Genomic DNA, 13499 nt, shown 5'->3' with positions numbered 1-13499 from the left:
GCACATTTGCTGCTGACAGACTAGGGACCTTTGCCATCTGGGGAGGGTCCTGCCAGGGGCCTCTGGTAGCCCCGCAGCTCTGCACCTAGCTTTGAGCTCCACACTCTTCTCTTCTTGCTGCAAAGGGCCCTGTGGGGAGGCCGCGGTTCACCTGGCCCAGCAGCCTCTAGAACTCCCTCTGAGGCGTCTTCCCATGGGTCCCCACGCAATCACAGGGTTCCCTGATGTGATGACGTGGCTCTGGGTCCCAAGCCTGGGCGCTGACGAGCTGGTGGGGCAGTGAGTCATCAGGCTGAAGACTGATGCGAGTAAAATTAAGAGGAAAGCCTGAAACCCAACTGCCAGACACTCTGAGGCTCTAATTGTCACTGCCAGTTACTCTGTGATGCGGGAAGACTGGTGGGGCCGGGAACACTTGGTTGGTGTTTAACAGAAAACCATGAACCTGCTGTCTAGTTGGGGGAGGGTAGCCCTATGCCCCAGGGAGCTCAGCTGGCTGTCCCTGCCCCACGACCTGCGTGTGGCCCGGGCAGCGCTTGGGCACTTACCCCTGGGGTGTGGGCAGAGGCTGGCCGTGGAGTCCCTGCAGGGCAGGTGGGGAGGGCATGTCTTGCAGTAGGAAATTTGTCAGGTGTTGTGGGCTACCTGAAGGGCCCAGGAAGATGGTGGTCACCCAGGGGAGGGAAGGGCCTTCACTTCAGGAGGGTGGTCTGACCTGCAGGCCTGGCCCCTCTCTGCTCTGTCCACAGGATGTGAATGGGAGGTGTGCCCAGGGCCCGCCAGCTCTTGAGAGCTCCACTTTTGCCTGTGGAGGTTGCTTCTCCTTTCTAAATACCATCTGTGCTGAGAAGGGTAGTTCTTGAACCTGTACCAGCCCCTCACACTGATCCAGGGCTGGGAGAGCGGGAGTTGGGGTCAGGAGTTCGGAAGATGGGTGAGGAGGAGCCTTGTGGGTCTTTTGGAAAGGAGGTTCCCCTGCTGGGTGGGGGGCAAGACTGGGCCACCCTGCTGTGGGTACCAGGGCAGGAGAAAAGGAAGATAGAGGTGGGGGCTGCCTGCAAGATGAACTCCTGTGTCAGCAGGTATCTCACCAGGTTGGGGGGCCCCAGGGCTGGGGGCCAGACAGATGGCCTGGGTTGAATGCCAGCTGCAGCCACCTGCCAGCTGTGACCTTGGGCAAGTTACTTGGCCCTGCACCTCAGATTCCTCATCTGCAAAATGGGGAGATTGACAGTACCTTTCTCAGAGGGGTGTTGAGGGTTAAATGGGTCAGTATGTGTGAGGTGCTCAGTGGAGCCTGTCATTTTCAATATGTGGTCGTTATTGGGTGACCAGTGGTGTTCCCTGTGGCCCGTCTTGGGTGTTCAGGGCACCAAAGTGGCTCTGTTGTTCAAGGGGCTGGCTGGAGGCTGTCTCTGAGCCGCAGGGGCAGGTGTCCGTGTCCTTCATGTGCCTGGGAGGTTAGATATTAGCATCTATAGCAGACACAAGATGAGCTGGGGACGATGAGAGGAGGCCAGAAGGTCCGGGAGGGCTTGGGGTGGCAGCCGGCATGGGCTGCGTGTTGACCGATGACTCCTGCTGGTCTGGTCTGGTGGAGGCAGGTGGCTTCCACATCCAGGCCGTATTGGTGTCAACTTGCCTGGCCCAATGGGAGGCCTATGGCTTCCTTTGATGGGGAGCCTATCTTGAAGCCTCCTGGGGTCTGAGCATGTGTGTTGGATGCTGGGGGCAACGGACAGCCTTGGCCTTGGCTGGGGGTGGGGGGCAGAGCCCTGGGTCTCAGCATAGACCCCAGTCCCTGGCGGCTCCCTCCATGCTTTCAGTATCTGTAATGGCAATTCAGATGCTTTTAAATTTTTATCCATTAGAGTTTCAAACTACCTGAGTCACTTTTTGAATAGTGTTCATTGACCCTCAGCGGCCCTTTCCTCGAGGTCCTGAACTTACTGTACTGGAGTCCCGCGTGGGGCGCCGCTGGCAGCAGCCGCTCAGTGTCTGTAGCTCCTCCACCTTGGAGCAAACACGGTGCAGTTATTTGAATACTGTGTTGCGTCTTCCCTTTATTAAGATAGTTCACATTTGTGAAAATAAGATGAAAGCAAACCCTCATTAGAGTGTTGATACTGCTGATAAGGAAAGAAGAGCCACCAGCTGAATGCATTTTAGGAGCCCACGGGATTGGAGGAAGCGGATTTTTAGCTCATGGAACTTCAGAGTTTGTGGACAGGAAGAAAAGCAAAGAAACTACTACTGAGTAGCTAGTTTGGTGCTAAAAGGGCCATTTCCAGGCTGGGATGACTCTGAGCCCCACAGAGGGTGGTCTTTGATCCTCTCAGTTTTTCCATGGAGGGGAGGGGAACGCAGCCACAGCGGGGAGCATCTGTCACCTGAACTTGGGAGGTGGGAGCAGAATTCCCAGCTCTTCTGAGCAGCCCTGGGAGGGTCCTGGAGGGGGCTGCGCACTTCTGTGTGGTCACCCCGCTGGGCCCCAGAAGCCCACCCCATGAGTCTGTAGCTTTTGTATGTTTTTTAGGTCCCTCTGAAGGTGCTGGGGAGGATCTGTTCAGTGTCTCTCCTCAGTTTGTAGATGGCCGTCGTTTCCCTGTTCTCCCTCTGTGCGTGACTGTCTCTGTCCAAACTTCCCTCTTTTATAAGGACAGCAGTCATATGGGAATGGGGGCCCACCCTATCCAGGGTGACTTCATCTTAGCTAATTACATTTGCAACCACTCCATTTCCAAATAAGGTCACATTCTAAGGTACTGGGGGTTAGGACTTCAAAATAGGAATCTGGGGGAACCCAGTTTAGCCCATAACAGCTTTCATCAGATTTTCAGAGAAAGGCGTGATCCAGAAGGGCCTCCGGGATCTCTGAGGGCTGCCGCTTCGGCCTCTTGGAGAAGAGATGGAGGACTGTAATCCACAGGCCTGAGCTGACTTGGAACCGCCGAGGTGTCCAGCTAGACTTCCGATTTGAAGAAAACTGGTGCTGGGCTAAGTCATCCCTGTGTCCAGTGTGGCTCTCTCCTGCCCTGTAGTAACGGCTCCTTTTATTAATCACCTGCTGTGTACCAGGCACCGTGTTAGTCCCTCCACAATCACATCTCTGGTCTTCATAGCAAACAACAGAAAAGGTGGGATTATCCCTAGTTCAGACTAAAACCTGAGACCCGGTGAGGTTAAGGTGACTTGACTGACACACAGATGCCAGAGGCTGAATTTGAACCCAGTTCTCCAGAGCATGTGTCTTGCCAGTGCACAACCCCCCCCACCCCCGATGCCTCTTGACTGGGGGTCTGATTTTGGCTGTGATTTATCTCAACAGACTGTCCCAGCCGGGGACCATCTCTCATAAGCCTGCCTCCCTGCCCACAAGGGGAGCAAAAGCTGGAGCGTGCAGCTCATGCTCAGCAAAGATGTTCATTCATTCACAGAATTATCACACACCTCCTGGGTGCCCGGCTGAGTTCTAGCGGGGGAGCATTAAACACACCAGGAGAATATTCGAGAGGGATGCGTGTTAGATGAATGTGTGACAGCTGTGCCTAGAGTGGTCTGGGTTGATGACTCTGGAGACCCATAAAGAGGCCTGTCCCAGCGTATGGGTGTGAGCAGCGGGTTGCTGGGGAGGCAGCCCGGTGTCTCCATGGACTCCCTGATCCCCAACCTGGAGGCCTCTGCAGAGAGGACCGAGCTTGCTAGAGACCAGCTGGCCTTGGGCACCTTGGGGTGTGGCACTCACCACCTCCCTCCACGCAGTGGTCGAGGGCCTTGGCTAACCCGTGTGGCCACCCGCCTTGGGCCACTGCTGAGGTCCCCACCGCCTTCGTCGCCAAACAGCTGGCGGCCCCTTGGCTGCATGAAGATGTTTTGCTGCCACCTTGTGGGCAAGAAGATCCCGACTGGTGTGGGAGGGCCATGTGGCTCTGGGACCACTCCAGCCACTGGAAGAAGCTGCAAACTCTGACTTTGAGCAGAAAGCTAGCCCTTCCTGGTCTCTGAGAAGGACATCCACAGGCTCTCTGTGGCTGCGTGGCCTCAGCTGGGCACGCCTCCACACTTATCAGTGGGTCACCCAGCAAATATTTGAGCAGAGACTAGGTACGAGATTCTGTGGGATTCCTGGGACCGAGGCCGCCCTTCCACTTCCTCCCACCAGTGCGCTATTTCTGTGCAGCGCCTCACAGGTCACCCCCTCGCAGGGGTCTTTCTCTTTTTCTCCAGCCACACCGAGTCTAGTACTGCATCCCCGCCACCCCCTGGCCACGGTTGCACACACAGGGGCCTTCTTCTCTCAGGTCTGAGTAGCTGGTCCAGCTCACCTGGCTGTGGGTCCGTCTAAAGTCGGCTTTTCTGATCTGCCCGCACTCAGAGCAGAAGGGGCTGCTCAGTACTCAGCCCCTGTGCACCCAGCCTCGAGGAAAGCATGAACACCCTCACCCAGAATGCACACTGGGAATCCTGAGAGGTTGCAACTTTAATTCCTCTAGGAATTTCCATGGAGTCTCAGCCCTGCACAACTGATTCAGCCTGCTGTTTCTGATGACATTAAGAAACAGAGAACTGACACAAGGGCTAGTTTTATGGAATTTCTCTACAGTTTATGTGATCCCAGCCTGAAGCTTTGAAGGACTGTCTTCATTTCCTTTGGGCTGTGAGGAGTGAGCTGTTTGCCACATCTCTGTGGGGTAAATCTTGTCAGACAGAACACAGAGACCTTGTCCCTGACCGGGGGCTGATGCCAACAAGGAAGAGTGGTTTCTGCCTGCACTGATCTCTCTGGGGTCTTTGACTGGCTTGATGTCCTGGGACATCCACGTGTAGGCAGATGCCCTTTTGTGTCTCATTTCCGCAAGTCAGGAAAGGCTTCCAAGAAGAAGGAGGTGGTCAGATGAGGAGGAGGAAGCCATTCCAGGTTTGGGGATTGACCTGGGCTGAGCATTTTGCCTGGACTGATTCTGCAGGTGCAGTGGGAGCCAGGAGCTGGTGTGTCCTCTGAGAATGAAGGTGTTCTTTCACCTCCTGCACTAGGCACTGCTGCCTGCCTTCCTGGAGCGTGTGTGTGTGTGTGTGTGTGTGTGTGTGTGTGTGTGTGTGTGTAACTGGGGACCTTTTTCTCTCCTGTCCCATCCTGCTCCTCTCCCCCTGAGGTAGCCAGTTGGGTTCTAAAGCAGCCCATTCTCTGTTGGGCACCTTGTCCCTTGTCCCTCCTCTGTCCCCACACATCTCTGATAGCTGCTGTCCTGTGCTTGCATTTTCATTGGCTGGGAGGGAAGGTTTGGAATGAGCAGCTTGACTCTTCAGGGGAGGGGGTGTGAGGGAGGACAGACAGACAGATATGAAGATAGGGAAGTTGAGTGTGGGAGACTTAAACTTGAGAATGTGAGTCAGGAGTCCTGGGTTGCATTCTTGTCTCCACGCCTGAAGGACCCTGGGAAAGGCTTTTCTGCAGAACCATCTATTATATGGGAAATACACATCCTGGAGAGGAGGAAGCCATCCTCATCACTGTTAATAACTAGTCCCAGGAAAATTCAAAATCACCCCCGGGGCCTCTCCAGGCCCAGGAGATCCAGCCCGGGACTTGGGAGTTTCCAGCCCTGCGTTCCATGGGAACACCTAGGATGGAGAGGCCCTGCCTTCTTCAGGCATTCCCCTACCCCAGCCCCCTCAGGAATGTGCCGCTTTTATCTTGTACTTTGCTTCTGACCAGGACCGTGGAATTCTACAGCTGAGAGGGACAGGGACATTGGAGTTGGGTTGGACTGCGGGTGGAAACCTGGGAGTGTTACGTCTTTAGAGGAAATGCAAGCCCCCTCTTTCTCGCCACTACCTAAACTGGTTTCTCCTGATCTGCGTGTAGTCCTTGTGGATTATGGTAAATTGGCTGGGCTCCAGGGCCTCCGGAGAGGACTGATGTTTAAAATGCAGTGGAGAGCACAGCACGGCAAACACCCACCCCCCTGTCCCCGTCCTGGGGTGAGCCCTGCATTTAATGAGTGTCTGGTGCAGCCCACAGTCATGAAATTCAAAGGGCTTGGAATGATCATCAGGCCAACCAGTACAGCAGTCTGAAGCTTCACCTCTGTTTGGCCAGCCGACCTCTGGACGCCTCTGGACAGGAGGTGAGAACCAGTGTGCTGGAGGAGACTGGAGACTTCAGGGACTCAGAAGTGAGTCACTCGACCAGAACTGTACGGTTCAGGTCCAGAAGCTATCTTTCGATTTTCCGCTGCCCTGGGGCAGGACAACACTTAACCTAGTCCGGATGATTTTATAATCTCCAGAGAAGAAGACAGCCTTGGTCATTAACAGAAGAGCTGAGTGAAACATCCAGCACCTCGGATTTGCAAGTTTATCGACCCCAGAATGTCTGAGCCAAAAGCTAAGACAGGATCGCCTCATTCAGGCTTCCTGTTTTACAGATAAGGAGACTGAGGCCCAGAATCAGCACATGACTTGCCTCCTGACTCATGGTTTAGGCTTTTTTTTTTTTTTTTTCACTGATTTCGACCCTGGTGGATCCCCTTCTGGTTCTTCCCTGGAGAAAGAGCTAATGGGCCGCTTCTCTCCAAAACGGAGCCCAGTGTGTGGTGTGTTGAGGACTGTTATTTATTTCGCCTGCTCTTAATGACAGCTCCTCACCTACCTGCCCCAACCGAGGAGGAGCCCTGGGCTGGAATTTCCTGTTTTCTGAGGGCTCGGGGGCTGCCCCAGCAGGCTGGCTCCCCTGCCGCCGCCGTTCCTGGGTGTTCCAGGCCAGGCTTGCCGCCTCTCTCGGTGCTGGGCTGGCTCCCGGCCTCTCCAGGTCTGGGCTTGCCGGCTGCGAGGTGGAGGCGTTGAGGGACTCGGTTGGCCGACACCAGGTGCCCAGAGGCCGGAGGTCCGTGCGCTCCGGCCGCGGCCCCGGCCCGGGCCCAGCCCCGCACCCCTCGCCATGGGCCTGGCCCTCGCCCGCGGGCCCTGAGCATGGAGCGGGGCTGGCCGCCGGGGGACAGCTGCAGCCGGGAGCGGCCCGCCGCCTGCCGCCGCGCCCTCAGCGTCTGCGACTCGCTGGACCTGCACGGCCCCCCGGCCGGCCGCGCCGCCTCCGCCCTGCAGGCCGCCCTGTGCGCCGCGCAGGAGCAGCCGGCGCGGCCGCGGAGCGTGTGCTCGGGCGGCCCGGGGCCGCCGCCCGCCGGCGCCCGCAGCCTGCTGCTTGGCCTCCTGCGCCCGCGCCTCGGCCGCCGCGGCGCCAGCGACGGCCGCCCGCCGGCTCCCGGGCCCGCGCCCTCAGGGCGCCCTGGCTCGGCCGCGCCCAGCCCGGCGCCCAGTCCCGCGGCCAGCCCCGCGCCGGCCCGGCGCAGCCGGCTCCGAGGGAGCCAGGCGCCGCGGCCCACCAGCATGACGTTCTTGGAGGTGAACCGCCTGGAACTGGCGGCCGAGGCCGAGGGCGCGGGCGCGGGGCTGGGCCGTGCGGGCAGCGCGGGCTTCCTGCGGGGCGCCTCGCTGTGGAGCAGCCAGCGCTGGCAGGTGCTGCGTGGAGGCGGCGGCGGCGGACGCGGGGCCCCGGGCCCCCGGCGCGGCCTGTCGGCGCTGAGGAAGAGCTTCAGCTTCCGCCTGCGCCGCGGCCAGGAGATCCGGCGCGCCGAGTCGGGGCTGCTGCCCCGGGCGCGCACCCGCAGCGACGGCGACGCCAGCTCCCTGGGCGCCTTCCCCAGCCGCCGCGACCTGCTTTTGGGCGCCGAGACCCCTCGCACCGGGCCCGAGCCCGGCCGCCCCCGCACCGCCGCCAGCCTCTGGAGGCTGCTCACCAGCCGCTTCCGCCGGAGGGAGCCTGCGCCCGCGCCGGCGCCCGCCGAGCCGCTGTGGAGCCGCCGGGCAGCGGCGGCCCCCGGGCTCCTGGGCGCGCCGAGCGGTAAGAGGGAGAACCCGGCCTGTGTCCTCTCTGGTTGGAGTCCCGGGTTGAGAGCGGGTGGGGAACAAACCGGGAACCTACCTGCGAGAGGTGGGCGTGCCGTGCGGGCCAGGGGCTAGCCGGGGCTGGCCAAGTGAGATCAGCGCAGGCAGCTCTTGGGTCGCTGGGGAGTCTGGAGAACTTGGCCGTGGCAGAGGACTTCCAAGTGTGTCCAGGCAGGGCAGCCCGCTGCTCGGTGCTCTCTCGCACTGGCCCTAACATGGTGGAATAAGGCCAGGTTGCAGGGGCCCCTTTCTCACTTCTGGCACAGGAGGAATTGGGGTGGGGAAGGATGGAGACTCACTCTGAACCAGGTGGCTCTAGGTGGGACTAGAACCCAGCATTTCTAGCTCCCAGGTGGGGCTTAAGCCCTCACGTCTAACTGCCTTTGCAGATGAGTTTCAGGATTGCTTGTGGACCCGACCGTCGTAACTACTCTTTGAGACAGCCTGGGGAGGGGGAGCAAGCCCAGCCACCTGGAGCTGGCTGGAGGATGTCCATTACAACCTAGGGGATAACAAAGAGCGGGGCCGGCCGCCCAGGGCCCTGGGTAGCTCGAGTCAGGCAGGAGCTGAGGATGGATTGGAAGGGAGGCTCCCCGGAGGCGGGTCTATGGGAAAGGAAGGGTGGTGGCCTCCTGCCAAGAGGAGCCTGGGGAGAAGGGCCAGTCGGGGCGGGGCGGGCAGGGTAGGTAGCTCCCTGTTGGACCTGCCTCTCACGGAACAGGGCCAGGAATGTGGTGGGTGGCCCAACCCTGCGAGAGTGAGCTGTTCCTACTCGCTGCAGAGGCTGCCCCTTAGCCCAGCTTGGGTCTGGCTGAGACCTACTGGAGTGGCCTGTCACCAGGCTGGGGGCACCAGGCTGGGTGTGGCTCAAGGTGGGAACTGCTCACCTTGCTGGAGCAGTAAGAGGAGGGACCCAGGTCCAGGCCAGGGTGACTGAGAACTGTCATCCCTGCTGCCACATCCCTGCATTTCCTGCTGCTCCCTAGGGAGCCAGGGGTGAGGGTTGTTTTCTGGCCTTGGCCTAAGGAGAGGCAGTGCAGGAGGCCACTGGTGGTGGATAGCAGAGGTGTGTGTGTCTTCCCAGTCCTGACGGGCGGCCTTCTCTCCCGCAGACTCCTTTGTGAACAGCCAGGAATGGACCCTGAGCCGTTCTGTGCCGGAGCTTAAAGTGGTGAGTGAGGCCCATGGGAGGCCCAGGCAGCCCGAGGGCCAGGGGCGGGATGCGGGCTGGAGTGGTGGGCCGGCGTTGTTTCCCCTGCTTCCAGTCCCCTCCTTCTGGAAGCTTGGCTTCTCTCTGTGGCCCCCTGCTTCCCAGTTTCTTTCCCGTGCACCCTCGGCGCTGGCCCTTCTCCCTCCTAATACATTCGCCTCTCCTGCCCCGTGTCCTCCCTCCTGCCCTCTGACCACTGCTCTCACGTCTTCCTCTCGTGCAGGGCATTGTGGGGAACCTGTCTAGTGGCAAGTCGGCCCTGGTGCACCGCTATCTGACGGGGACCTATGTGCAGGAGGAGTCCCCTGAAGGTGAGCGTTGCGGGTCGGCCTGGGCTCTGAGGCTGTGCTCTGCCCCTGTCTCCTTCCCCCTGTCTGTGCAGGGGGCTCCAGTCCCTGGTCTTTCTCAGTCCTCCTGTCTCCTCCGTTGGAAGCTGTTTGGCCCCCGTGGGCTCTTTCTTCTGGTTCTGGGCCTGACCATGCACTCTGTCCTAGGGGGTCGGTTTAAGAAGGAGATTGTGGTGGATGGCCAGAGTTACCTGCTGCTGATCCGAGATGAAGGAGGCCCCCCTGAGCTCCAGGTGATGCTCCTGCCCCAGCTCTGGCCCGTGGCACCCCTTTCTCGAGGTTCTCAGTTTGGACTGGGCCAGGTTGCCTGTGTGGGGAGAGGGGTACGAAGTTGGCCCATGAACCAGGTGAGCGTGGTAATTCTGCTCGGTCCCTCCTAGTTTGCTGCCTGGGTGGACGCGGTGGTATTTGTGTTCAGCCTGGAGGATGAAATCAGCTTCCAGACGGTGTATAACTACTTCCTGCGGCTCTGCAGCTTCCGCAACGCCAGCGAGGTGCCCATGGTGCTGGTGGGCACACAGGGTGAGCGGGCCTGCAGGGGGTCGTGGGGGCTCTGGGTCCCCAGGTGGGCAGGTGTGAGGAAGCCCGGCTTCTCAGCCCCTCCGGACGCTGAACCAGCCCTTTCGCATCACCCCAGAATGGGCACCTCCTCCCTGCTCCATACCCTCTGGGTCCTCCCCAGCTAGATCCTGCCATTCGTATGATGGTCGAGTCCACGTTTTTGGAGATGAATAAACATAGTGGCTGGCTCGTTTCCACTCAGTGAGTCGGTGGCAGAGCTGGACTGCGGCCCAGACACCCGTATTCTCGTGCTCCGTGTTGTCCGTTGCCTGGGCTCTTTGCCCACCCACCCACCCTCTGACCAAATGGCTGTCCCCCTCTACGGCCCCAGCTTCTCAGCCAACTGAGTCAATCCCCGCCCTCCTGCCTCCAACAGACGCCATCAGTGCCGCGAACCCGCGGGTTATTGACGACAGCAGGGCCCGCAAGCTGTCCACAGACTTGAAGCGCTGCACCTACTATGAGACGTGCGCCACTTACGGACTCAACGTGGAGCGCGTCTTCCAGGACGGTAACTCGTCGCCCGGGACAGCTCCCCCAGAGTGGGGGTCAGGCAGGCTCCGGGGGGGGCGGCTCTGAGCTGGGCTTCTCCCTTCTCCCCAGAGGGGTAATTGACTCTGCTGTCCCCTGCAGTGGCCCAGAAGGTAGTGGCCTTGCGGAAGAAGCAGCAGCTGGCCATCGGGCCCTGCAAGTCACTGCCCAACTCCCCCAGCCACTCGGCAGTGTCCGCCGCCTCCATCCCGGCCGTGCACATCAACCAGGTGCGGCCAGCCTCCCCGCCTCCCACCAAACGCTCGCCCCGCCCGCTGCGGCCCTGCCTCTCCATACTGTTTGTCTGCCTGCGTGTCCCCACCTCGTCTGGTCTCCCGCCTTGCAGATGGTTTGAAAGCACTGGCTCAAGTTCCCTTAGCCTGCACGACTGGCCTGGCCTGGCCTCATCTGTACCCAGTGGTGACCGCCTTCCTGCTAGTTTCCCATCCCTGCTCAACGCCATTCTCACCCTGCAGCCCTGTGAGCTCAGGCAGCCCACACATCCACTCTGGTCAGGCACGTTAGAGCAGCCTCAGTACCCGCTTCCGTGGAGCCGTACTCCGGAGGCATGGCGGAGTTCCTGGAGGCCTGCCGGGGGCCAGCCCTGGGCAGACCGTTGCAGGCCCACCCCCCTCCTCACCTGCTGGCCCTTCTCTCAGTGTTTGCATTTAGAAGGGCAGTGCTTACCCCACAAGGACCCATGGTGTGAGGCAGTGGGGTGTTCTGGGTCAGGCCCCGCCAGTGTTCCTCCCGTCATACCACGTGGACACCTGCCTACGTCCTGGGCCTACTGCGTGGCTGTTTGTTGCTCCCGTAGCTGCATCCGCGCCCTCGGTCCCCTGCTCTGCGGAGAGCCCTGGGCCTTCACAGATGTGCGTGATAGAGTGGTCAGGCTGACAGCCTCTCTTTTACTTCTGCCAAGGGCTGTTGTCTTTCCAAGGTCCCCCCAGCCCCCCAGCTTCCTGATGACAGCCTAGGGCTTTGCTGGAGAGCCCTCCCTTTAGCGCTTTAGAACGCATCAGGGATTCCCTTGTGAGCATTCCCACGTGGAAGAAAAGAGGAACGATAGGTCTTTCTTCACTGTCTCTGTGCAACCCCGCCTTGGCTGCGGACTTCAGCGGTGCATGTGGGCCCTGCCTGCGGGGATCCTGACTGTCGAGGGGCGGCGGCTCAGGTGTCTTGCTCTTTTTGTCCAGGTTGGGATTTGAGGAGGCTGCTAGGGCAGGGCCGATCCTACTTAGTGATCACCTAATGGGGCAGGCCTTGTTATGCTGTCCGTATTTTGAGAGTCGGGAGTAGACACTGCCGTGCGCTCGCTGTCTGCATCCAACGGTCCTTTGCCATCTCGCTCCCTGATCTCCTCTTCCTCTGGTGGCAGTCTTAGGGGTTCTGCTCTCTCCCTCGGGACCCCTGTGTCCCTCACCCTATCACACACACTGCCTAGAAGTAAGCCTCATCCTCCACCTGCTCCCCAAGCTTTCCTGGCCTCCTTGATACCTGTCACTGACTCAGCTCATCCGGGGTGATCTGTCACCTCATGTCACACCCCTGTGAGCCAGACTCCACAGTTTGTTCTCTTCCAGCCTCTGTCACTGACTCCAACCTGCTAGTCATTGCCTCTGATTCTGCTCCCTGATTGGCACAGAGTGGCCTCTGCTGGGGCCCTAGTCGGGCAGCCTGGTGTGGTGATGCCTGGCTCCTGCTGGCCTCCAGGCCATGCTGCCTTTGTCCTTGGCACCATCCTTAGGAGCTGGTGGTCCCTCTGCTGCCCCGTGAGCCCCAGGCCAGGTCTCCGGACCGCAGGATTCCCAACTCCCACCTGCCGCCCTCCCCTGAGCCCCACCCAGAGCCACCCTCAGCAGCCCTCTCTGTCCTTAGGCCACGAATGGCGGCAGCAGCGCCTTCAGCGACTACTCGTCCTCAGTCCCCTCCACCCCAAGCACCAGCCAGCGGGAGCTGCGCATCGAGACCATCGCTGCCTCCTCCACCCCCACACCCATCCGCAAGCAGTCCAAGCGGCGTTCCAACATCTTCACGGTACGTGCCCGCCCCTCCCGCCTGCCCGGTGGCCTTCACCGAACAGGCAGGGCTGAGCCCCCAGCCCCCGGCCCCTGGCCAGGAGGGAGCAGGCAAGAGCGCCTGCAGCCCCAAGTCAGAGTGATGCCACCTGCCGTCTCCATCCACGCAGACACGCGCCGCCTCCGTCGGCTCCTTGCTGGTGCTGCTGTCTGCACCCAGACTCTTCCAGATGGTTCCTCTGAGCCCAGAGGGCTGCCCTCAGCATATCCACACAGACCCTTCTCCTGGCTGCACACTCTCACCCTCCTACCTGACCCCTTAGGGCTTCCTGGCCAGCTTGAGGGATCTTTGGACGCATCTGCTTTAACTCTGCAACCCCTTTGATTCCGCAGTTGTGAACCAAGGCCCAAAGGTTGTTTGCCCAAGGCTGCACAAAGCATTAGCTGGCAGAGCTAGGACAGGGCCCAGGCTTCCTGGTCCAAGTGCCTGTTCTTTCCATCTCCCACCTGTCCCACCTGCTCCTGCAGTCACCCTCACAAAGTCTTAGGTGTCTTTCTGAAGGCCGCCATCTCCTGAGTCCCTGCCTGTCCCCCCACAGGCTCCTCCTCTGTCTCCCCCTCCAACAGACCTCATCCCCAGGGTCCCAGGTGCCTTCTGCTGCGAGGGGCCCAGCCCATCAGCTCTTAGGTGTCCCGAGCCTGCTGTCTCTCCACACGCAGCATCTGACACGCAGTACCCATCCCCCAATACTCACTCTCCAGCTGGGACTTGGCTGGACCATTCCGGGAGTCTTGGGTCAGACGCAGGTGGGTGAGCTGCCCGGATGGACTCCCAGGAGCTTGCCCTGTCCTTCTGCGTCACTCCATGGGCCTCTTTCTGAGCGTCAG

At 60.2% G+C, this 13499-nt stretch overlaps 1 protein-coding gene across 17 annotated transcripts in view; it reads left to right on the top strand.

The window, feature by feature from the left end:
• AGAP3 (ArfGAP with GTPase domain, ankyrin repeat and PH domain 3) overlaps positions 1–13499 on the top strand; it is a 54005-nt gene that overhangs the window by 17736 nt on the left and 22770 nt on the right. For 5 of the 17 annotated variants that reach the window (XM_032483122.1, XM_032483123.1, XM_032483128.1 and 2 more), the window contains exons 2-8: positions 9057–9115; positions 9378–9465; positions 9649–9734; positions 9882–10023; positions 10439–10573; positions 10696–10823; positions 12472–12630. In XM_032483122.1, the coding sequence (XP_032339013.1) occupies positions 9057–9115; positions 9378–9465; positions 9649–9734; positions 9882–10023; positions 10439–10573; positions 10696–10823; positions 12472–12630 (797 nt within the window). Of the gene's footprint in view, positions 1–6837; positions 7901–9056; positions 9116–9377; positions 9466–9648; positions 9735–9881; positions 10024–10438; positions 10574–10695; positions 10824–12471; positions 12631–13499 lie in introns of those variants that run through there. The other 12 variants (XM_032483120.1, XM_032483117.1, XM_032483124.1 and 9 more) reach the window with 11 other exon arrangements.

The sequence above is a fragment of the Camelus ferus genome, chromosome 7, assembly GCF_009834535.1.
Source record: "Camelus ferus isolate YT-003-E chromosome 7, BCGSAC_Cfer_1.0, whole genome shotgun sequence".
In the NCBI taxonomy this organism is placed as follows: Eukaryota; Metazoa; Chordata; class Mammalia; order Artiodactyla; family Camelidae; genus Camelus; species Camelus ferus.
This window is presented reverse-complemented; position numbering and strand designations above follow the sequence as displayed.